Source organism: Vigna radiata, chromosome 10 (genome assembly GCF_000741045.1).
Source record: "Vigna radiata var. radiata cultivar VC1973A chromosome 10, Vradiata_ver6, whole genome shotgun sequence".
NCBI lineage: Eukaryota > Viridiplantae > Streptophyta > Magnoliopsida > Fabales > Fabaceae > Vigna > Vigna radiata.
The window spans coordinates 19172998-19198956 of record NC_028360.1 but is presented as its reverse complement, the minus strand read 5'-3'; the positions used below and the strand labels follow the sequence as shown (position 1 = coordinate 19198956).

At 27.0% G+C, this 25959-nt stretch overlaps 3 protein-coding genes across 5 annotated transcripts; 1 reads left to right on the top strand and 2 right to left on the bottom strand.

Moving 5' to 3' along the window:
* Positions 1–1630: 1630 nt before the first annotated feature.
* LOC106775015 (beta-amyrin synthase) lies at positions 1631–7171 on the bottom strand. Of its 3 annotated transcripts, none has more exons than XM_014662037.2 (17): positions 7089–7171; positions 6602–6855; positions 5452–5637; positions 5262–5351; positions 4984–5172; positions 4808–4892; positions 4534–4700; positions 4225–4416; positions 4010–4123; positions 3786–3905; positions 3333–3455; positions 3117–3215; positions 2932–2988; positions 2472–2840; positions 2293–2373; positions 2127–2210; positions 1631–1802 (listed from the first exon to the last, which is right to left on the bottom strand). In XM_014662037.2, the coding sequence occupies exons 2-17, from the start codon at positions 6800–6802 to the stop codon at positions 1665–1667; spliced, it is 2295 nt and encodes a 764-aa protein (XP_014517523.1). In that variant the 5' UTR covers positions 6803–6855; positions 7089–7171; the 3' UTR covers positions 1631–1664. The 3 variants fall into 3 exon arrangements, with proteins under 3 accessions (XP_014517523.1, XP_014517524.1, XP_014517525.1); XM_014662038.2 differs by having other exon boundaries at positions 6602–6860; positions 7089–7165; XM_014662039.2 differs by having other exon boundaries at positions 6602–6893; positions 7089–7160.
* A 9689-nt stretch (positions 7172–16860) lies between these two features.
* Positions 16861–18284, top strand: LOC106775551 (calcium-binding protein PBP1). The gene has a single exon (XM_014662695.2). It carries the CDS (start codon positions 17347–17349, stop codon positions 17809–17811), a length of 465 nt encoding a protein of 154 aa, XP_014518181.1. The 5' UTR covers positions 16861–17346; the 3' UTR covers positions 17812–18284.
* A 1870-nt stretch (positions 18285–20154) lies between these two features.
* LOC106774387 (ubiquitin thioesterase otubain-like) lies at positions 20155–24265 on the bottom strand. Its single transcript, XM_014661366.2, has 10 exons — positions 24151–24265; positions 24020–24060; positions 23575–23826; positions 23216–23281; positions 23042–23125; positions 22781–22903; positions 21261–21313; positions 21037–21086; positions 20863–20963; positions 20155–20697 (listed from the first exon to the last, which is right to left on the bottom strand). The coding sequence occupies exons 3-10, from the start codon at positions 23740–23742 to the stop codon at positions 20434–20436; spliced, it is 909 nt and encodes a 302-aa protein (XP_014516852.1). The 5' UTR covers positions 23743–23826; positions 24020–24060; positions 24151–24265; the 3' UTR covers positions 20155–20433.
* Positions 24266–25959: the final 1694 nt, after the last annotated feature.

Here is a 25959-nt window from a genome sequence, read left to right as displayed (position 1 = left end):
TCAAACGGTGGAAAGTGATGTCACATCAATACGTTTTAGTGAAACTTATGATCTTAAGTATAGTTTTTGAAATAAATATATGCTAAAGTATTCTCCTTTGAGATTCTATTCACTAAAGAATCACATAAGATTATAACATGATCTTTTTTCTTAATTCATTCAGTTCATATACACATTATGCTAAGACGAAGTTTCTGAGAAATTGCCAGTAAGACTGCGGTTTTATACATTATTAATCTGTCAAATATTAATTTAATACTCTACTTTTAGTGTTGATTATGTTTTCTTTTCGTGGATTGCGCTCCAATTGGTGATACTATATCATTTAAAGGGTCTAAACAGATTAATGATTTACTGGTAATGAGAGAAAGTTCTAAATCTAGAATACCGTTTTTCAAAAAAAGAACGTGAAAACGCGTCCTGCAATAAAATATCAAATTTTAGAAGCCGCAGTTGTTGACTGAGGGTAGAATCAAAACCGCATTGTGTTGAATGTTTCTATAGCAAATTTCAGGAACCAAATTTAAGTATACCGTTTTTGTTCCTTTGTTTTATAATTTTATACCAGTAATATGATGTGTTCAAAAGAAAAACCAATGTTGATCATTGAAATAAAAACCTTATTTAAGATATTATAATCAAATCTTATTCAAAATAAAACAATAATGACATTATTTCATGAAGAATGAGCTTAGCTTTGATGCAAGGTTTGTAATGATATTCTTTTTAATGTTTATATTTCTATAACATATTTTAAAATAAATAAGCTCACGAGCGACATAATAGATGCAAAATGAATGGTTATTATTTAATAATTTATTACTTATTTTTATCGTGTAAATCTACAAGATCTTCTGTGATAATTCAATATTGTGTTTACTATGATTTTATCAGTTTGTTAATTAATATTTTATGTTACATTTTAAATTTATTCTTGTTTAACTATGCTTTGTTCCAGACAAACACTGTGTAAACCATTAAAACAACCCACAAAGCACTTTTAATGGTCTTAAACAAATGACATAGCAAAAGACGCTGTGGCTTCTGAGCTTATATATTTTTTTGCAATTCAAATAGTAATGGAGGGCAGACAACTTCTTCTTCCACCTTCATAATTTCATCTGGATCCCCATATTTTTTTTTTTTTTATTTTAGTGTGATTCAAAATATAAATTTTACATTTTAGATATATAATTTGAAATGAATTTTTTATTTTGTATCCGTCATGCCAATTGACAGAACAAACAAATAATTAACTCAGTAATCAATCAATAAAGACAACTGTTAAGATAATTAAAGAGTAATCAATAATAATAACATTCATTAATTATAATTAATGAAATAATGAAAGCTTCTAAGATGATTTTAAATATGTGTTGAACAAGGAGAATTCTGATCACTAATCTTTATTACAAGATTATTACTTAAAATCATTCACTTGGGCCTGTGGAAGTCTGTACATCCTTCCCCCAGCTAGGATAAGGAGAAGAGAGAAAATAGTTCAACTGAAAGATAGAGAAAACAATTTTGAATATTTTGATTAGGAATATCAATCCTACCGAAACATTTATATTCTAAAATAAATAATTTAAAATATAAAAATTATATTTTAGAATATATAATCTGAAATAAAAATAATGTATTTCAAATTATACGGAATGAAATTATGACGATGCAGGAAGAAGCTGCCCAGAATGCAATAGAACATTTGTACGATATTCAGCCAAAGCCCGCATTGGAAAAACATTTCTATAAAGAGGGTAATGAACCAAGCAATTCCTCAAGTATACTCCGAGGGTTTCCTGCCATAAAAATCACAAACAAAAATTAAAAATAAAACATCATTCTAATTTATCGATTTCAAAACAAATACAAAACACAACCAAATTCAACAATGTTATTTCCATGCAACTTTTCTTTTTCTTTTCAATTGAACAAGGTTATAGAGAGAGTTTATGATTTTATAGGAATTAAATCAAAAACAAAAATTGAAAAAAAAAAAGTACTATAATTGAAAAGGTCTTATATTTTTTAGTGTTGTCTTATTACTATGATCTAAGCATGTATGTATATCGATTCGAGTCATAAAATGAAATGGAAAGAATTGAGATTTGAAATATATATACTTGTTGTGGCCAATCACCATCTTCTAACTGAGAATTGATTAGTAATTTTGCTGCACGATGAAGGGGAGTTGGGTCTCTTTCAGCCTACATACAAAATTTTGAAAATGAAATTTTACTATCTAATTTGAAGACAGTGAATATATACAGATGCAGATGAGAAATGCACCTGCTGAGAAAGAATTAAAGCCATGAGAGCCCAAGATGTCTGCACGATATTTGATCGACCTCCTTCAAGAGGCACATACTCCTTAATCATATATAAAAATTCATTCATTAAAACATTGTTAGTAATAAGTTATTAGCATTGTTTATAATTATATCACAAACGATGATTTAATTACAAACCTTCCTTGGGCAAGAAAGGTAACTCTCTCCCCATCCACCATCCTCATTTTGTATTTTAAGTAGAAATTCCACACCTTTACGAATAGCAACACAGTTTTTGTAACTTTTTCCGGCAGCAACTAAACCTCCGATTGCAAACCAAGAGCAGTAAGTGAAGCAAACTGCCCAATTTCCATACCAAGAACCATCTTCTAATTGTGAATCTTCAATGAATGTTACAGCTTTACCAATGAAATTCTCAATCTCTTCCTTCCTATGCTCTGGATAGAGCTTTTTGAACAACACTAAAACTTCAATCGATGATGCAGTGCATTCAACGTACTCATGCTCAACTACTATGTCAGCAAAGAATTCCGTAGGATTCAATAGCTAGTAAGTAATTAATAACCAAGTTAATTAATTAATCCATACTTAATATTGAATGTATACACATTGCAACATTAATTAATACAACACTTACTTCTAACCATTTCTGAGCTCTTGCTGGCTCCCATGCAGCCATACCTCCGTTTGCACTCTATAAAGTAACTTTAAAGTTTTATAACAAATAGCATGCATAAAACATCTTATTCTAATAATAAATGCGATATGAAAAAAAAAATCAATCAATTGAAAGCATGTCACCATAAATTTAATGATACTCACCTGCAGTGACAGTATCAGATTGACTGAATCATGTATCTTTTGAAGGTCCATTTTTTCTCCCACAATCTCTTGTGGCAACATTGATAAAAGTAAACAACACTGAAACATAGGATAATTAATTCGTTAAGTTAAGACGTGGAGTTGTTTTGTACACGAAACTTTTTAAACAAAACTAAAAATTACGTGACCTTAATTATAAGTACTAGTTAATTATACCTTTAAACATTCTGCAGTGGTGTCAGAAACTTGCCATGCTTGGTCTCTATCTGCCAGGGCCCATGACCCTTTACAAATAGCACGATACATACTCCTAAAATCTCCTGAAGGATTTTCCGTTACCTATAAAATTAGAATGTCAACATTTTTTGTGCTGGATAAAACTAATATTGAATGAAAATTTTGTTTTGAAATTAACTACAATTTTATCATTATTTAGTTATTGATTACGTAATTGCTTGAATCAAGTTATTGCTAGTCATGATTTCAATGAAAACTATAGGTCCAAAATAATTTGTTAACTGAATTACAAACCTTACCTTAAAATTCTATTTTATGGGATTAACATAATTTTTTTTTAAAATTTATTTCTTAACAGATTATACATTAATTATAGATGAAGTTAATAAACGTAAGAGCTTTCTTCTTCAACTTGATATACGTAATTGTAACCTGAGATTTCTTGATGAAATCGTGTGCTTTTGCAAGTGTGGGACCTAAATCATCTACTTGGTTAGTGGCTAGTAGAGCTTGAACAATGAAACCAGCATCCCATGACTGGGTTCCAATTCCCTGCATTATATATATAAACAAATGGATTAATCAGTTTAATTATCATACACTTTTTACCATTATCAACCAATATTTGCAACTAAGTAATAATCCAATATATTTACCTGCATGGTCATTCCATCTTCTGAAATCCATAAACAGTCTGGGATCCTTGCAAGATGCTTTTTGAAAGCATCTCCATTTGGATCTTCTACCCAACAAGCAAGCATGCATAAAACCTAGAAAATATAAGCACGACGGTGACCTTTTAATGAATTCCAGATAAAAACTATAAAAACTTTATTTAAAATACTACCATATTCAAAATGATGATGTTTACCTTTTCCACACATCCAATAGCAATATATCGACTGTTTTCATCTTCATAGTGGATATGTTTCATTGTTACTTCAAGTGCTTTTTCTCTTACTAACTTGTTCAAAGGCCATCGATTTAGAAGGGGTTCGGTGAATACATATAAACTATCCCATATTAGATCTTGTATCCAATGATGAGGATAGTAAAGATCTTCCTGTGATTCGTAAAAAATGTAAAATAACATTCCTTAATTAATAAATAATTTTGTTTTCATTTTCCTAAATATAAAATTACTTACACAATGTACATTGCTGATTAATAATTATCTTACTTTTGCACATGTATGACGTGCTTTCCTCCAAGTATTTTTATCGTAAGGTTCAACAAAAAGCTCTTCTCTCAACTTTGCTACTAATGGTGTGATAGGAGCCATGAATTTCTTTCCATATAAATAAGACATGGGCATGTATACCAATCGACAATAACACCACATTTTACCTGTATCAATGAGATAAAATAAATACAGAATTTAACAATTGGATATGATATATATATTCCAGAAATAGTAAGAAATAAAAATTAATTAATTAATTAATTAATTTAACCCGGATGCATAGGAAGAAAAGAAGGAAGGATCCAAAATTCTGGAGGCATTGGGTTGCTTCCACACCAGTCAACTACACCAAGTACCTGTAAATACGTAATCAGTAAGATTCATGCATGCATATATATATATATATATATATTTACGTATTTAAATGGCACAGAAAAATATTCGTACTGAAAGCCAGAATTTCCCCCACGAAGGTATATGCGTTACACCACCATGATCTCGAATCCACTTTCTTGCGTTAGCACAAGCATTCGCATTCGGTCCTTCTCCGAGAATTCGCAAACATATATAATTAAGTGCAGTGCAAAACATGGTGCTGTGACTTTCTATGTGCAGTCCCCAACCTCCATCTTCGTTCTTCCAATGTTTCCCAGAAAAGATAATCAGACTAAATAATCTTTTAGTCTTTAAATTACTCCACAATTTTAAATTAAATATATATATACCTGGTGACAATATGTGTAGCGAAGAATTTCTTTACGATGTTCTTGTGAGAATACTGAATCAAGATGTCCTGTAATGTATAAACAAATGACCTGCAATATTGTTATACAAAGAAACTTACATAAATACCAATTTCTCAGTTGAATAATTTCAATTGATTATAATTTAAAATAAAAATGTTATAGAACTTACCAATGCAGGTGTAAAGAAGAGGGAACCTGCAAGATGAGCAGGCCAATGGCCATCACTGGTTTGTAGTGCAGAAAGGTAAGAAGCAGCCCTTTTCACTGTGTTTGTAGTTTTCTCCAAACTTACTTTTTCACCATCTTCGATCTTCACTTTCGCTATTCTTTCTTTCAACGTATTCTCTCTCAAAATCTTTAAAATTTAATAAATAGTAAAAATCTTTAAAATTAAAAATTATTGATAATCAATCCATATATGTTATTAGCTGGTGTTTTGGTATGATAAACATAATTTTCATGCCAAAAGTCACTGTTAACTTGTAAGTTATTTTTGTTTCTTCGATTAGTTTTGTATTGTTTTAAAAAGTTGTGTGGAGTAGAATGAACAAACAAATAGAGACATTTGAAATAGTCTTCAATGAGATAAAGACGTTTGAAATAGTTTTTAATGAGATAGAGACATTTCAAATTGTACAAAAGCAATTGAGACCACTTTTCATGCGCGGATATATTGTTGTGAATGTAATGACTCCAGGACAAAATTATCATTTTTGTTTTATTTACATGTCTGAATCAAACACTCTGGAAGAATGTACTAAAAATTAACATTTTTGGAAAAAATAATTGATGTTTAGATCCAAGAATAATGAAATATGGAAACTTAAATTTGACATGTTATGAGAACCTTATTAGAGTGCGTGAATTTATAAGGTCAAGTATAAATTCAATGGTGAAATTGATCAATTTAAAATAACATTAGTAATAATAGAGAAAAATCAAATATAGTAATGGAGTTTAGGAAGGCTTTTACCAAACATTAGTGGGAATTTTGCCATTTAACAAGACCATGTAATTCAAAGGAACCGATAATTGTTACCTTGGTAACACTCAAAACACAATACAGTTCAAAGAAATGTATTATGCAGTGTATTAAGGAGCGAATTCATCAGAAGATACAAACATCAATGATATCTGAGTCTAATTATATAAAGGATTGACATCATTCTTTATCAAAAATCTTAAAACAATAAGTTAATAGATTTTAGTGTTCTACTTTCTCATTTCTATCTAACATAGAACTTAGATTCACCTTTAGATTCCCAACATCTATTAATATTAATTTGGTTTATTTTTTTATACAAACAGTAAAAAAGTACCTGAAAACGCCAAAGTCGATCAGCACAAGCCTTGGTCTGGAAACGATTTTGATAGAAGTTTTGACGAGCAAGCTGAACTTGGTCTCTATGATGAGCAGTGCCTGCTTCAGCATCAAACTCCCATGTCTGTCTCCCCACAAAATTATTTGTGCTAAACAGATATGGATCATTTCCTCCCTCTCCTATCTTCAGCCTCCACATTTTCCTCTCTTCTTTCTTTTTTTTTTCTGCACACCCTCTTCCTAGATTTCCTTCTGCCCTTAAAATTAAGGCCGCGTTTAAATATGCAGTTCTTTAATATGGTAGATATAAAACAATTAAATGTTATAAAATGTGTGTCTAAGTTAATATTACTCATCAAAATTATCATTAAAAAACGTGTTTTTATTAGGAAATTAAACAATCAAATAAAATTACACTGAAGACGAAAGCATATATAAAATATTATTGTACAGAGTAAAAGAATAATAACAGTTGGAGAATAAACCTGCTGATGAGGTTGAAAAGTATAGTCGGAAAATGCAGAAAGAGGGAATTATTATTGCAACCAACTTTCTGATTTTTTAAGATTGAAACTATGTTGTTATAATGAGAGTTGGTCCAATATTTATATGGTCAGACGAGTGGGAGTATGGAAGGTTATCGTTCTTACAACTGTAATTATGATTATTATTTTTGTCTATAATACTTTCCGAAATTCTACATTTCTATGTCACATCTTCTTATAAGAGTTTTGTTCAGGGAAAAGTTTATTAGACACAGTTATAATAAACAAATATTTTTAAGTTTATTATCTTAAAATTTTAAATTTTATATGATATTAATTGTTATATAGATTTCACTCATCTCTTATCTAATTAGTTAATAGAATAAAATCTACATATATATTTATTATTTTATAATTTTGAATTCAAAGTGAGGTTAATCTGGTATGTTTAGTTATATAATTTATTAAAAAATGATGATTGAATATTTTTTATTAAAAAAAATTTAAATTATAATTATTTTATTTGATAAATATTTTTTTATAGTTTTTAAAAGAATAAGAAGCTGAACAAGTAAAAATTATAATTTTAATTTTTTTAATTGTTATTTTATTATAGTAATGTGTACTTCAAACCAAGAGGTGAAGAATTTCTTTAAATAACTTTCCTCATAACTATTTCTAAAATGTAAAATTGAAAAATACTTTCTTTTAAAAATTAATTTGTAAATAAAATTTTCATAATTTATTCAAAAAAATTATTTTAACTCATGCATAGTGTTAAACTGTTGCAATAACTCTTCAACTGTCATATTGTTCATAGCCGCATCACAAATTAACCCAAAAGAACATCTTGTTGCAGAACTTTTTTTAATCATGTAAGTTTATACACGCTTTAATATTGTTTATTCATTTATGATATTTTTTATTATCAATAAAATAATTTATTAAATATCTCATTTTTTAAAATAATACTGTGAAACTTATTCATTTTTAATGAATAATTAAAAATAAATATTAATCATTTTAATTTGCAAATATCATCATTTATAATTTACGAAACTAACTATGTTAACTTTAATTCAAAAAGAGTTATATTGTGGGCATTTAAAAAAATTACTGACTTATTGCATATTTCATTAATAGATTGATTAATTCAAACAGAAAATAACAAAAATTAGAAAGTAATTAGTCCCTTATATATATAATAAAATGTTTTATTTAATATATTTTAATTCAATTTTAGAACATTACTTTATCAAAATATTACACTCCCTTGTTTTATTTTATTTATTCTCGAAAACTTTATTTTAAGAAAATAAATAAATATTTTAATAAATTAATTTTTTATAAAAAAATTCTTACACATTTTTTCTATATCTATCTTTTCTTTTCACATTTATAATGACAGTTTGTTGTACTATTAAATGTTATCAACTCCTCGGCCATATCTGCTGACCGACACAATGGTGTGTACTTTTATGGTCATAAAATTTTGCTGCTATCTGTTTGCAATTTTTATTTTCTTTTAAAATTATATTATAAGATAAATATGAGTTTATAATGTATTATAACTACTATACATTTTAAGATTTATCCCAAACCAAAAGAAATTTTTCAATCACAAATAAACAAATATATTAATCAGTCGTTTTAATATAAGATTAGTAAAAATATTATACTAGTTGTTAGAAAATTTTCTTTTATTACATAGCACTAAAAATGATATGATACATTGTAATCAATAGACTAAAAGTAATTAACTCAATGTATTACATTCAATAAATATAATTTTCAATTTATACTCTCCACAAATAAAAGTTCACATCAATATGTTCGATTTTTTTTTATATGGAATTAATTGTTTTTAACAATTTGATTGTGGAATTATTGTCACAAAAACATTCTAGTAGCTTGCTTAATTTGTACTTCTTCAATCATTTTTCTCAACCATATGGCTTGCTAAGTATATGTTTTAGTTACAACAAATTCAACCTCACTATTAAATAAAATAATAATGGGTTAATCTTTAACATGATGAAATATCATATATTTTAAACATCAAAACAAAATTATAGGTGTTTTTCCTATTGTCTAGATTACATGCCTGATTGTATATAAATCTAATCAATGTTATTAGTTATTTCTAAATAATAAAGAATTCTTTTGATAATCAACAAATAATAGTATTTTTTTTATCTGTATCTTAATCAAACTCACAAAAATACATTTATATCTAGTTTAGTTAAGTATATTAAATTGTTAACCATTTGTTTAAAATGTTACCTTAAAAAAACATTTTAAACTTAGTTAAGTATTATGAAATTAATTTATAAGATAACGTTTTTATTTACATTTATTTTATATTTAGAATATATAATATACGAAAATATTTTTGTCAATTTGATATATTTTAAGGAGTTATATATATAATATATGAAGATTTTTTTTTTCTCAGTTAATTGGTTTTAAATAGCAAAGGACCAATAATTTATGACCGTTTACTTTTAAAATTTATTAAAAATAATATTAAAATAAAATTATAATGATAAAAGGTCAAAAAATGATCTATGGATGGAATGTCTATTTTTGTTCTTTCTCTTGCTAGTATTAAATGTTATCAACTCCTCCACCATCTCCCAACTACTGGACAAAACACACACCAACACGTGTACACTTATTAATGCTCATAAAGTTTTTAACATATAGTTTCATTTGCACTTTTCTATTTGTAATATTTTATAAAATTTTATTTTAAAAGTATATTATAAGACAAATATGAATATATAATATACTAAATTTAATATATATTCTCAAATCAATTTCTTGTAATCATAAATCAATCAATCAACCATTTTCATAGAAGCGCAGTGAATTATTTTACAAGTCTCGTCTTATATTTTCGTTCGTTAATATTTTATCTAAGTATTTGACTACACGTGTTTTTAAATAATAAGAAGTACAAATTTCAATCCATGTCTTCATGCGTATAAGTATTTTTCACAAAATTTGAAAGTGATGTTCTTTCTTCTTCTTCTCTCTTCTTTACATCTTCCCACTATATTTTACCATTGTTTAAAATGTTATTGTTATGTGATTTAAAGTTCGATATTTCCGATGATTTTATTTTGAAAAGGTAGAATATTAAATTAAGGGAAAAATTGTTTTCAGAATAAATTTCATTTTTCGATTTTTAGATGTATCAATCCTGGTTTTCTAATTGAGATCAGTGATGAGAAATAAATTTACTTATGTAAATATTATCTATATTTGTTTTCATTTTCACATAAAATTTCTATTGACTGAATATCAATATTAGTAATAATATTAATTTTTTAAATTAGGTATGAGAAGGGATATGTGCACATATCCGTTTTCATATATGTCTAAATATTATTTTTCATCTTTATCTTGTTTTTATTTAAATAACTAAATATTCATAATTTATTAAATAATTTTAAAAACTTATATATATATATATATACTTTGTTTTTAGTTTTGTAACTTGTTTTTTTGTTTGTTTATTTTTTATCTTACTCAATTGTTTGGTTTGTTTATATCCACAAAATTTAATCAAATATTCAATTTACATATTTTTTTCTTTTATGGTGGTCAGGTTTAAACGATTGTTCTCAATTTTATTGAATCAACTAGTTTTTGAGTCACATTTGAATTAAAGGGGTGTTCAAATATATATATTTTTATTTGAAAAACATTTGTCTTGCTTACTTTTTATTACTTTTCGATTGTTTTGACAAGCTTTTTAATATTTTTAATTGTGTAAATATATTTCCTTTACTACAATATAATAATTTATTGTCATAAATATTTTTTATCAGTTAAACTACTTATCATTTGTAAAATTAATAAATATTTTAGTTATTATAAAATTTTTGTTATGCGTAATTGCTTAATATTATATAATTTATTAAATTTTCTCTTGTTATTTGATACTTTAATTTGATATTTATACAACCAATATTTTTATTAATATTTAAAAAACGAGAGTATATTATTTTAATATTGAATATTTTGGTAATATTATAATTTTTTTCTATGATTATTATTATTATTTTGTAAATATGATTTAATTATATTTGAAATAGTAAAATATATATATATATATATATATATATATATAAGTATAAGTATATGGTATATGAGATGTAATTGTGTAATTGTTCGATCAAAATTTTCTTAGAACTCTAAGAGGAGAAATATTATTCATATAACAATTTATACAGCTAAAACATAAAGAGAAAATATGAGATGTAATATAAAAACAGACACTCTGAAATTATTATTGTGTATGACCAACGTTTGAAATGAATAACATTAAACTTAATATAATATTACAGAACATAGTTGATAATGATGTTGATATTTATTTCTTTAATATTTTAATCTAATTTATTCATTATATTATTAATGATTTTATTTGTGTGTTATTTGTTTTAATAATTAAGTGATCAAAAATGAAAAAAGAAAACATTGAAGAGAACATAAATCTTACCGTATTGATTTTAGAAGAATTATTTTTTAAATTAATTGTATTTGAATGTTTTCGGTATTATTAATTTGAATTTATTTTTTAAATATTATTTGTTTTTTTATAAATTTAATTTAGATTTTATTTAAAATTTTAAAATTTATTTTTATTTACTTGTTCGTTAACTTATGGTGGATTTTTTTATGCAAGTATTTCACAAGTAGCAGAGTAAATGAAAAGTATAATTTTTTTATACGAATCGGATTACGGATAGATATTATATATGTTCGATCCAATTTTTTATCATTCTTAATTAGGATTAACGTTTTATATTCATTCAAAATTTGTTATTTCTTTCAATTTAATCTTATTTTTTGAAAGAATGAAACGATTTTTTACTTCTCCAAATTGAAACCAAATTAAAATTTTATATAAATGTTATACTATTTTTTTTATTGAAATTCACAATTTTATTAAATGTTTTAAATTCAGGTTAAAGTTAGTTTAAAATTAAAAAGAAAATAATTTTATGTGATTTTTAACTTCTTAAAATTTCTAATCAATGGTGTCACTTTCCACTTTTAAAAATTTTAGTATAATTTCAAACTAATGGTAACCCTAAACCAAAAAATATTCGATAAAACTTTGAAATTTTTTTGTCTCAAATTAGACAGAGACACAATTGTTATATTTTAAAAAATTAAAACTAAATTAAATAAAAAAATGACATAGTCAAATTGAATATAAAATATTGATTGCAAGAGGCATCACTAGCCCTACACATGACACAATGCTGGTTTACACACATAACAATTTTTATAAAATTAAAAAAATAAAAGAAAAACAAAATTGTTTAGCCAACATTAATAAAAATGATCTAATTAAACGAAATTGACAAGAATTAAAACCAATTTAAAATAAAATAATATTAGAAGTAAATTAAATAAACTCAACAAAATTAAAAACCAAATTATTACATAAATCAAATTTGTAACTTCCCAATCTATTTTGATCTTACCAGTATAGCCTAAATATTGAAGAGACTAACCAACTTACTTGGTTTTTAAAATAAAAAGTAATTCAAAAAGTTATTTTTTTTTTTTATATTACACTTTTTTCCTGTAAATATATAATATTATTATTAACTTTTACTATTTAAATTTCAATACTTAATAAAACTATAATAATTTAATATGTAAATATAATAATTATTTTAATTTATTCAACTAAAAGTATTAACTAATAATTAAAACTTAAAAGTATTTATATTTAATTAAAGATGCTTTTACTATTTATTTATATATTTTTCAAAAAGATAAATATGTGTCGGACTACCCGCTTTACCCTCCTATCCACACCCATCCTTCTGCTTATGCTTTTCTTTTCCAACTTTAACATTACCCAGTTAAGAAAGCAACCCTATTTGCTATTTGCACTGCCATTTTTACTTTGGGCACCTTCACAAATACGATATCTCATAGTTATCTTAAAATATATAAATAAACTGTTTTAAAACTCTCATAATAAACTGTTTATATAATTTTCTGTGTACTGGAAGATGATTGAACTAAACTATTTAATCATTTATTACAGGTTGATTCACCCATTTTTTTCTTTGGATACTTAGACTATACTACCGTGAATATGTTACCTATAAAATACCATTTTATCAAAATACCATCATTATTTACATAAATGCATTGCTTTCATATATTCCAAGTACCAATAATAATACAATTTATTTAAAGTACCTTAAAATAAAAATGAATCTATTTAAAAAAAATGGACTAAAAATGCAATTAAATTTGGAATGGAATATGTGATAAAAATAATAACATGAATGTGATGGTGCCGATACGCAGACAATCTAATTAATCGAGATTAAATTCTTAATTTACAAGAATTCCAATTTGAATCTAAGGTATTTAGTAATAAAATTATTTATAAACATTTTTTAACATTAATATGTTTTGATTTTATAGAATATTTGTGTCTGAGTAATAATTATAGCAATTAGGAATGATAAAAATAACTGTATTTGTAAATAAAATTTATATACCTAGTATACGTGCTATTTATTATTTATGGGTTATAAGTATTTTAATACCTGCATTTTAAAATGTGAATTTTATACTATATTTTCAAAAATTAATTACTTATAAAAATAAAAATAAAAATTTAATTTATATTTTATTAAATTTAAGTTATTATATTTTTTTATAATTTTATTTTAAAAAACTATTAAATATATTAATTTAAATATTTATATAAAATAGCTAGGAAAATAGATTATGAATAAATACTATGAATTGCTAACCCGAGTATCCGTTATGGAGGAGTGTATAAAGCCATAAATGTTTCAAATGGCAGTGAAATTGTTAGAACTTAGAAACCGATGACTCATGCTGACCTATGTCCTTACGTGGCAACATGTGAAGAATGTGATGGAAGAAGGGTTTACTTAGATAATGCTTGGTTTCTTTTTCTCAATTCTCTGTATTATATTTTCCAATTATAATAATGACACGTGACATTATATGATTTTTTTTCCTCTCTTATATATTTATTTTAGAAAAATATTTTATTAATAATTTTATACGATAGTATGTGATTAATTCATTTTAAATATATAAATTAATAAAATAATAACATATAATTTATTGTTAAAAAAATATTAAAAAAATTATTAATATATTATCAACCTTTATTTTTCTACAAAGTAGAAAGAAAGAAAAACAAATAAAAATAAATAATCAATTATTTCTGATAGGAGTAAGTGGCAGACGATTTAAAGTTTCATTTTTTTTTTTATTTTCCTATTCCTCTTATTCTATATATTCGGTAGGTCTGTTAATTTTTTTTCTTACATTTCAACGTATCAATAATAAAAAATTCGTTTTACTTTTCTTTTATGTTTTCTCCTTTTCTTTTATTTTTTATAGTTCTTTGTGACTAAAATAACTGTTTTTAGAGATGATTTTATATGATATAGTAAAAAACTCAATAACCTGCAACTATCCGTTATCATCATCTGCCAAAAGAAATTCCTATTTTAAATTAGCTTTTGCATTTCAAGTTTATTATCAAATATTTGCTTGATTTTTTTTCACTATAAAATTCCATTTATCTTTTAATTTTTTTATAGGATTTAATTAGACCATTAACATGGTAAAAGCACCAAAATGATATAATTTCTTATTCAAATTTATTAAAATAGTGCAAATGCTAGAAAAAGAATTATTAAAACTTAATTAATAAGTCATGTTAATTTCGTATGACTTCAATAATTATTTTTTGTTTAAATCTTAATTAAAATAATGTAAATTTGGTAGGACTTAAATATATTGTATTATAAATGGAATGCGTAGTACAATTTTTAATGTATTGTAATTTTTTAGTTGTAATTGAAGTCGTGACAATTTGATGAAATTTCAGTAAATTATAATATAAATTAAAGTCACTTTAGTTTAATATCGTACATTGTATTTTCTATTTTAATTTAATTGAAAAACAACTTTACTTTAATGAATCAAAATCATGTTTAGTTGAAGTGAGTTTTGTTTTTCTAAGCTAATATAATTTTATAACTTTAAAATTGTACCGTTTCAATAATTTTGAAAATAAAATTGCAATTTGATGTTTTTCTCCCGTTAACATACTCTTATCTAAATATTTTTGTTCCTAATTTTGTAGAAAATATATATGAGGTATTTAATTTGTACTTATTAAATATTTAACAATAACGACATTAAAAACATTAGTTACATCAACATTTTACTTTTTATTAATTAATCAAATTAAAAATTGATTATGGATGATCTCACATCATTTTAAATATTTTGCCTTTATAATTTTAAAAAGGGAAATTTTAGTTAAACAAAAATAAATATTTTATTTTTTAAAAAACTATACGTAATATAAAATAAATTCATTCTTCATTTATCTATAATACTATCTATATTTTTAAAACTATAAAATGTGTTACTTTTTCTAAATTTTAAAGTTTTTTTTTATATTATTTATATAAATAAAAAAATACTAACTATAGAAGAATATAAGATACTAACCTCATCAAATTCTAATTCTGAGTAAGTTATTTTTTCTTTCATATCTTTTGGTTTCCTTCTTACTTGCATTTATGTTAAGTTTAATGGATAATATGTGGGTTGAGTATAAAAGATGTATATTAATTAGTTTAAGTTTATAATGATATAATTAGTTCATGAATAAAATGTTTTTCCCCAAAGAAGTTAGTACTACGTGAGTATAACCATGAATTGAACGAATTAAATTTAAAAAAGTGGTTGAGAAAACTAAACTAAACTGTATTATTTATTAAACTTTTAGACCCTTTAAATTATTTTGTCGTTAATATTATTATGTACACAAAAAAAAAAAAGGAGAATAGAAACTTTGGACAAATGGGGACAACTGATTAATAATTTCCATGCCAATCCACTCTCATTTGCATGTATTCTTCTCTTATAAAATATTCTTCACTTCTCCTCCTCAAACTAAAAATATTTCTTTTTATTTCTATACTTCAAATAATAATAATATATAGAATGACTTACATTTACATTTTGACACAAATTACAATAATAAAATGATCATAAATTTGTATGGTTTTAAGATAGAAAAGTAAAAAATAAAGAAAAATAGTATGAAATAAATCTAAAATATCTGTTTTATTTAACATTCCTATCCGGAGATTGAGAAAGTGATAGAAAAAGGCAAATTTATTTGGATTGTCGAAGAAGAAGAAGAAGAAGAAGGTTTTCCAAAAATTTTGGACAGATAGGCATTTGACTGATAGTAATTATGGGAAGATGATAAGAAGCTTAGTGGGGGATAGAGGAGAAGCCATTATTGGTGTCTCATAGAAGCCACTGAGAATACACAATGTTAGCAAACACAGACATATGTCCAAACCTTCGAAAACTACATGAAATTTCTATGATTTGACTTCTTTGTTTCTTCCCTTTATAGCATTTCGGCACCTTCCCTATGTGCTTTTCTTCCTCTGCCTTATATAGCCATAAAACATTTTTAAAAAGGAGAGGACTTGTCAGAAGGAAACCAACAAATCCATAAAGTTATCACTTTTCCAAATCTGTAAGACAAAAAACAATGTAATAATTATGGGATTATTAGTGAAAATAAAATGTTAGAGTACAACTATCACTGTTAAACACCTAATCCAAGACCATTCTGAAATTAATTATGTGTGGGTCAACTCTTGCAGACAACATAGGTACCTCACGGCATCTTCTTGCTTTCGTTGTTTCTTACCTTTTCGTGTTTTGTTTTGGCAACAAAGTACCAAATTTTTATGTCTCTCCAAACACAGGAAAATGTTAATTCCATGAGTCATTGTTAAGACCATCTCGTACCTTCCTTTGTCACACACCAGAGGTTCCCACGCACCTTCCACGAAAGACTAACCCCTTTAGACAACAAATCTCCCTCCAATTTCTGCAACTAAACATACTCTTCTCTTCTCCCTTTATTATTATTTTTATTCAAAACATAATGTTAAATCAATATATATATCATATATCATCAATACTTATGTTATAATCATATACATTATTTATGACTCTTTCATTCTTTTTTGTCCTACTAATCAATCAAGATGAGATGTAGATTTAAAATTTTCCTTTACAAAAACCTCGAGTGTACTTGAATTGTCAACTTCTAAGAACACCACCATCACTCCTTCCTCCAACACTTTCTTCCATTTCTTCCATCATTCATCATCTCTCTATATAAATGCACATACCCTTATTAACAACTTCCCCACAAGAAAAGTTTTCCCCTTTGGTCTCACTATACAACACAAACCCCATTAATTTCTTTCTTTTTCGTCCCAAGCATAGTGGAAGTAAAACAATGGGATCCAGGAAGAACCCGGTTGTTTTTGAGGACTACTTTCCTGCAATGATGGAGAAGCTGGGAACTGAGGGGTTCATGAAGGAGCTGACGAACGGTTTTCAGTTGTTGATGGACGGAGAGAAGAAGGTGATAACGTTTGAGAGCTTGAAGAGAAACTCTGCATTGCTTGGGTTGGATGGGATGAATGATGATGAGATAAGGTGCATGCTAAGAGAAGGTGATCTTGATGGTGATGGAGCACTCGATGAGATGGAATTCTGCACTCTAATGTTTAGGTTGAGCCCTGCTTTGATGAACAATTCCAAGGAACTTTTGGAGGAAGCCATTTTCCCTTTTCATTAGTTTCTTCTTCTCTCACACAGCTCCTTTGCTTTTCTTTTTTCTTCTTTTCTTCTTCTTTTTTTACTTTTTTTTTTTTTTTTTATGGAGCTGTTTGTGTTTGTAAGTTGGATGAACTTTTCTTATTCAACAATGCTACTCTACTGTGAAAACATGGCTTTTTCTAATAACTTTGCTTTTGACAAAACCAGACTGAATTGCAGACATGGAGAAAACTGATCTAAATTTCCTCATATACTGCACTCAATTACTGTTATATAGAAACATTGCAAAGAAACAGCTTAAACAGAGCATGCCAAATTCCTTTTCACTTGTTATTTCCCAAACATGAATTTTTAGAGTTTTTCATAGCTACTTCATTCCATAGTTAACTTTCATGTACCAATAAAAAATGTAATGTGGCAGATGTAAAATGGTTATGCAGACATTTATTACTTAATAATAATTTCAGCTGCAGCCTTAATTTATTTATTGAATACAAATTTAAGTGAGGAAGCTTTTAAGGATGGAGTAAATGATTTAAAAAAAAATGTTATTTTTCCTTTTATCTATTTCGTCACATTTTTTTATTATATATTTTTCCCATTTCCCCCTATCTTTTCCACTTTAATAATTGAAATTAAAATAATTTCTAAACATGTAATTTTTAAAAAGATATGAAGATTATATAATATCCAATTTTCCCGTTTATTTTATTGGACAAAATACACCTCGGATATTAAAAAAAATAAAAATCACTCTAGTTGGCCTTTTTTGTGTTCTATATAAACTTTTTTATTTACAGCAACATATACAATAAAATTGTATTAAGCTTTGTAAACTGAATAAGATCAAAATTGTATACAAAGAAAAGAAGAACATCAAAGTATGATTTTATCAAATCTTATAAACAATTAGTACAATTTATGCTACTCTTAAGAAAAGAATATCTGTCTTATTAAATGTTGTAGATGTAATAGTGTCATTCTTCACTTTTCACCAATATGATTTAAAATACTATAATATCATTCATATACGAACAAAAACATTTAAGAACCCATACTAGATGACAAAAACTGTCTTGGGAATTCTGTTTTTATTTATAAAAAAAAATAATCACATTTATACATACCATATTAACAATATGTACATTTTTATGAAAAGAATATTTAAAAAATTTGTAAATTGTAATACAACTGTGTGAAATTAGTGCATATATATATATATATATATATATATATATATATATATATATATATATATAAAGATAGTAAACTAAGATAGTTTCCTTCACAGTTGCCATAAATAACACAAAATAATATTGTCTCTCTGGTTTTGTTTAGTAATAAAATTTTAGAAGTTAGAAATAAGAGATAAAAAAGAAAAATAAAAATAGAATAAAATATTTAGTTTTATATGGAGTAAAAATTAATAAAAATATATTGAAAAGATTGTTTAAAAGTTATTTCTACCTTTGACTTATTTAACAGTTTAAAAAAAAATAAAGACAGTAGAAGAATTAAAGAAGGGTGCCATGAAAAAACTCCTTTTACCTTCATAGCATTTTATTTTATTTTTTATCGTATTCATTATTTTATATTTTTCATTCATTCGCATTTTACAATTCTTTCAATATATTTTGGTATTATTGTTTGGCAAATAATTAAATTTACTAAAGTATAAAATTATAATTTTATAATAAACAACCTAATAGAAGTTGTAATTTATGATATAAATTGTATTGAACAATAACTTCAAATAACACATAAACTATGTATATTTCATGAACTAAAAATAAAAATCTCTACATATGACATAGATAAACCTCATAAGTGCAATAATAAAAGCTAGAAAGGAAATTAAATAATTTTATTTTCTAAGTCATACAGTTTTAAGTGAAAGAAAGTTAAATGCAACTTTTTTTCCACATTCTTTTTTGTGTGGTCAAAACTATATTCCTTATCCAAAGACTTGAAGCAGGGAAGAAGGTCCTACCCCTCCCCTTCCCCTTCCCCTTCCCCTTTAACCCTTTTTCTTTTCACCATCCAGGACTTTCATTTTTCAATCGGACCAAAAGTAAAACTTTAAAACTTAAACAAAGCCCGTAGCAGTTTGCTCATTATCACATTTATAATGTGATATCAAGGAGTATATGACAATAGTTAATAATTACCACAATCAAAATGGTCAAGTCAAGATTATTTCTTTTTAACTCTAGCTAGCTAGCTATACAGGTCCCACAGTTCACATAGACCCAATTATGTAATATTTCCACACATGAATGACAAAAATGGTTATTTATGCCATACTAATGCGCACACATGCAAAGCAGAAACCGCATAGTGACACGGAGCAGCGCTATCACACTAGTCAATAATCCCTATGCAGAGATATTGAGAAAAGTGAAATCAAGGACAACATAAAAGGCACAAAGTATGGAGCTGAGTTTTAATTCTCAGTGCGTTAATGTTGACTTACTGCGTTGATCAATCTCTTCTAAACAGATAACATTCAAGAAAATTTACCATTCAACATTAACGAGGTACAGACCACACGTGTCCTTTGGCAACCGAATAGAACCGAGAGCTCTTTCAGCTCGAGCACCAGCAAAAAAGTAACAAAGGGTCTTTACCCAAGATTTCATTATCACTTTGGATAGAGGATATCATAGTGACCAGGGCGATATAGCAGTGTGATGAAAGGAAAGTTCTTTATGGAGCTACAACTGGCACTTGGAAGATCACCAGCCACTGGCATGAAATCATGATGATTTACACTGACACCACCAGTATCACATGAGCTGCGGTCAAGGTACACAACACGGATTGGAACGCCCAATGCATCTGAAAGGGCAGTGATGTGCACATGGTCGCTCTCTTCACCCATTGGTTCAACAGATAGTTTGCAAAACTAAACCACAATAAATAACATGAATTATATTTTAAAACCAGAAGACTGAGACCATGGACAGTTTTTCAACCCCAGAACTAAGGGTTATATTGTTTCTCTTTTGCCAGATATTAACTTTACAAACAACTTTTGATAGAATTACAAAAATTTCAATGTTGAACAAACCTGCTCGACTGTCGTATTGGTTAAGCCCAGTATGAACGGTTCAAAAAATTCAGTGCGCATTTGTATTTCAGCAGAGGTAACAAACCTGAAGAACATAACGACTAACAAAGCAGACTTGTCAAGACATCTGGAAGAAATGAGATCAAGACATTTGGGATAACTTTTGTCACTCACCATAATCGGATATTGACTGATCTCGGCTTCTAATAACAAGCTCTTCATGACTGCGATCATATTAATAAAAAGTTCATTCAAACAAAACCCCAGCAGAAATAGGAAAAGAATAAGAAAATTGCATGAACAGAAAATTGCTGAAATGAAATATTTTAGGAGCATATCATGCTTCGGGTTCATGATTGTAAACAAGGCATATTCGTGGTGAAGGAGAAATTTAACACCTTATGGACATCTCTTTCCCTTGAATAACACATTCCAGCTGCTCAAGGAATAACTGAAATTTTTTACAAGAAGAGTGTTTATCAAAAGTAAGTTTATTTATATGTTTAGAAGATGAAATTAATTGTATGAGCTTGATAACATATGCAAATGCCTCTACAGATTAAGAATAAATATAACCTGCTACTAGGGTCCAGTCCTCCACTTCCTACCATTTTCTTAAAAACAGTAAACATGTATTTCAAGCATTGACTGTACTTCCACCATGACGAACAACATAAAATAATTTCCAAAAGCTCCTCGATAGAAAATTTCCTGTATATTAAAACGACATAAATTTGTTCTGTTGTATGACTTCCCTATTCATTTCAACAACCAGAAGTTTTTATTTCCTTGAATTATTTTCATTTGAAAAATTAAAACTTGGAAGAAAAGCAATAAGTTGTGAATGGCTTCCGGGTCAAAAAGACAGCCCAGACCACAGCTCCTGCATGTGTAAAGGCACTTTGCCAGGTTCATAGGGATAACATAACTCTTTATTGTTCAAGATTTCACAGGATATCAAGCTCGGGGTGATTTGAAAGAGAAGAAGAAGAATAAGAAAAGGCAGCAATGATATTGAATATGGTAACTATCAATCACATGATAACCAAGGCAATCTACTTCATTTTATTTAAATTTTTGGAAGAAAAACAGGAAGTTCAAACATATCCCCACACATATTATGCAAGGATTATTTTGAACACATGAATAGAAAATATCTCTAATCACCCAATTCTCACATGACAAGACTGTTAAGGAATTAAACAAGATAAATAAAAAACCTTTTTAAACCTTTCCTGTTGTTTAAGGACTTAAATTTGGGTATAAAATGTATAGATTGCTACTTTCAACCGTGACAAAGTTTAGGAGATTAGAGCATCCATAATGCATGGTTTCTTAAATGGATTACTTAACATAATTCTATGGACCTCATAATGCCGAGTATTTAGCACTATTTAATGAAATTGACTCTAATGGAAAAATTGCTAAAGTGGTCACTGAATCTAAAATTATGGATCCTTCGATTAATTTTCTTTATTGTGATTTTTTCAGGAACTCAATTGTATTGATTGAGTTTCATTATGAGCTTCAAAATTTTAGTTTTCATTGTAGTTTTAGTTTTATAATTTCTTTCCTCTTTTTTTTTTTTTTTGTCAAAAATTTGTAAACAACGGTGCTTCAATGCAGACAAAAATGAGTACACCCAATGCTAGCTCATACGCTGCAATGCCAAAAAAAGTGAAACGATAATGCTTAGCATTAATCAACTCTCTTAATTAAGCACTCCGATTGAAGATAGTCTTAGTACTACTCAATGCAATATACCTTTTTCCGATTAATAGCAACCAAAATTTTGGACATTTTTCAAACTTGAGTATGGTGTAGGCAATTTAGACAATAGAATATTAAGATAATATTATAAAATAAATAAGTAGACATGTTTATCCCACAAAGATATGGAATTGCAGCCATAACTTACCGCAAAAAAATCTTCAAAAGTCAAGTCTGCATAACCCAAGGTTTGCAATGCTTTTCTACTTTTATCAACATTTGGTTGGATACGATCGACTTCTGCTTGGTCTTGACATTCCATAATATGCTCCTGGAAAAAAAAAATTATGAGAATTCAATCATTGGCCAAAATTGTTTCAATATTTGATTACATGCTCCATACACCACAAAATAGCCCTCCAATTTAAAGTAATGGAAATGCTTTTAAGGTAGATAAACTAAGACATACAAGATAAGAAAACATAAAGCTTCGAAAGAAGCAGTTTCCATCTCCCCGGGTGCGACGAATGGCAGCATATTGCTCATCAAGCACCTGCATTAAGGGTAGTATAAAAAGCTCAACACAAAAAGATGAAAGGAGAAAATAAAGCACGGATGAAGCTGAGATAAAAGATTAACAAACCTTTATTTTCTCCAGCAAGATAGGACTGCCAGATTTATATTCAGCAGCTAAGCTACTCAGCGGTTCCTGCCAATTTGTCACATGAAATCATTGTCTATACACACATACCCTCATTGTTAAACTCATATTCCACCCCTTCCATCCAGAAAAGAAGTAGCAAAGAATAAAAAAATGATAATGGATACAAAAGCAATACAATTTGTACTTTATTACTTGTACCATCTTCCTCAAGCTCAAATGGGTCAAATTCAGAGTTTCAAGGAAAGTTATTACCCCGATAAATTATAAGCCAATTAAACCTAAAACACTGGATAAGAAATAAAATAAGATTGACAGATTTATTATTCACTTAGCCTTGCCTTGTCACCCACAAATGGAACTTTCTTAGCTTCGTCAGCCTGAATTGTATACTGTTGCTGCATTATGTCATCGTCCCCAAAATTGTTCCACTCGTCAAATTCAGTGTCTGGAACAGTCACAGATGACGTTATTTCCCCATCCTCCACGACAGCTTCTTTACTCTGCATTTTCCCCCCAAAACAGTTCGGTCTTCTTTAATATCCACTAGGAGAACACAATCTACTCAAGAACTACTCAAGAACTGAACAACCCTGCCACAGGTAATATCCGTTCATATCAGTCTCCGGTTAATAATGTACAAATGAAATTCAATTAAACTCATTCACATCCATAGATTTACAATAAAAAACTATTACGACAAAGTTAAAAAATTAATGTATTAGTAAATAAAATCTTGCAAAAATTTCCACATCACAAGACAGATATATCGTATTTGAAACCTACCGGCAATTTCATTAGCGGTGCAAACAAACCCTTTCTCGAAGCTGCAAATGCAAACCAAATACACGTTGAAGTCCATTTCAATCGGCATTAAGAAATTAAAAGAAAAGTAAACGAGAAAGGTTAACCGGAACCTGCGCGCGTTACGATGGATAGAGAAACCCGCGATAGTGAAATGCAAGACTGGGATCAGTAAACCGAAATCCCTAAATTCCCAACAGAAGTGAAACGCAGGGTCGTTATCGTTTTATAATGTACGGCGCTGACGGTTCAATTTATTAGAATATTTTTAATTTCGATGAAAATTTTATAACTTATAATTATTTATTCTTTATCAGCTATCTTAATTTCATGTTCAAACTGTGTTTTTATTTTAGTTGAAATAAGTCTGTAAATATTTAACTTTTTAAAAGTTTTGAAGTATAAAATTATCCTTTTCAAACTGCGTTTTTATTTTAGTTTAAATAAGTTTGTAAATTTTTAACTGTTTAAAAGTTTTGAAGTATAAAATTATCCAATAGTTTAAAACTAAACAAGCGGTCTTCAATTTATTTTTTATAAGATTTTTATAACAGTGAATAAAAGAAGGTAAAGAAATATATAATTGTTTTTTTTTTCCAAATAAGACAATGCTACAAATAAGATAAAGGTGTTCAACATAATTTTGATTTTATTACAAGTTTTGTATATTGATGTTAAAATGGATTGCAACCGTTAGTCACTTTGGTTACCATGAATTCAGACTAGATTAAGTTTGAAAAAAATAAAATTTTTTAAAATGATCAATTTTTAATTTAATTTATTTAGAATCCGATTTTTTTTTATTGAATTTGTGGTAAGTTTGATTGACTCACAAATTATCTAATTTAATTTAATTATTTTTTATTTTGTGTTTTAAAATTATTAGTTAACAATTTTTTTTATTATATTATAAGTAAAAATAAAAAAAAAGATGTTTCAAGAAAGGAAAGTATTATAGATTTATCCATTTAAAACTATAATCTTATAAATGATAAGTGAAACAAAAATTATGAATATTAAAAACTTATTTATTATTTTTTGTGTTTGCTTTTAGATTACATTTGGATTATATTGTATTTTTTTATGGTTAACTATAAATGAAAAGTCAAAACAACATTTATAAACAAACAACATATTGCAAAATGTATCTATGTCATGCATGCCAATAGTAATTTAAAAACTGTAAAAAAAAAAATAATTAAGATAGAGTGAAGTTAAGATGTATAAGGTCATTTGGAAGATGTGAATGGTCAACTTATTGCATCTATTTGGCTTCATATAATACATAAAAATAGAAGAGAGTTCAAGATAACCATAGTTGTAGTAAGTCATTCAACATTAATTTAATAAATTCTAAATGGTTGAGTGATATATTGGAGAACTCGTTGAGAGAAAAAACAAACTTGAAGCTGGTGGATATACGTAACAAAGTTGTAAGAAAATGAAATACAAATGTGATAGTGTTTTTTTTGCTCGTAGGACAAAGTTATTGATTGCAACCCAGGTTGAAGGATCTTTTAAAGTCAATTTAGAAAAATGTATGACAATGCACGTGAATTGTTGAAATCTAATCTTGGATTCACGATTAAAGTGAAAGTGGAAGATGATGATGGTGAGTGCATATCCATGTGATTTTACAATTGTTTGGAAGAATGCAAAGATAGTTTTGTGTCTTGTTGATCCATTATCGGATTGGATGATTGCCTTTGGAAAGACCAACATGGAGTGAATTTTTAACTATAACGGGTTAAGATGCTAATGACCAAATGTTGTCAATTTGAAATTAAGAACAAAGAAACATAAACGTGGTTCTTCCCGTTATTGATTGAAGACCTTGAAGGTTTTGAAGTTTGTGTGGATCGTACACTTTTATGTAGGACCAACAAAAGGTACTTTAGTAACTTACTTTGATCACTTTTATG

What these genes read in the sequence shown, in the direction of transcription:
- LOC106775015 (XM_014662037.2), bottom strand. Translation starts at nt 6,802, where the DNA reads ATGTGGAGGCTGAAGATAGGAGAGGGAGGAAATGATCCATATCTGTTT. An exon ending in GCTACACATATTGTCACCAG is followed by an intron (nt 5,173 to 5,261) that starts GTATATATATAT and finishes AAACATTGGAAG; the next exon opens with AACGAAGATGGAGGTTGGGG. An exon ending in TTTTCTTCCTATGCATCCGG is followed by an intron (nt 4,701 to 4,807) that starts GTTAAATTAATT and finishes TCATTGATACAG; the next exon opens with GTAAAATGTGGTGTTATTGT.
- LOC106775551 (XM_014662695.2), top strand. Translation starts at nt 17,347, where the DNA reads ATGCACATACCCTTATTAACAACTTCCCCACAAGAAAAGTTTTCCCCT.
- LOC106774387 (XM_014661366.2), bottom strand. Translation starts at nt 23,742, where the DNA reads ATGCAGAGTAAAGAAGCTGTCGTGGAGGATGGGGAAATAACGTCATCT. An exon ending in TCTTGCTGGAGAAAATAAAG is followed by an intron (nt 23,126 to 23,215) that starts GTTTGTTAATCT and finishes CCCTTAATGCAG; the next exon opens with GTGCTTGATGAGCAATATGC. An exon ending in GCTTTATGTTTTCTTATCTT is followed by an intron (nt 22,904 to 23,041) that starts GTATGTCTTAGT and finishes TTTTTTTTCCAG; the next exon opens with GAGCATATTATGGAATGTCA.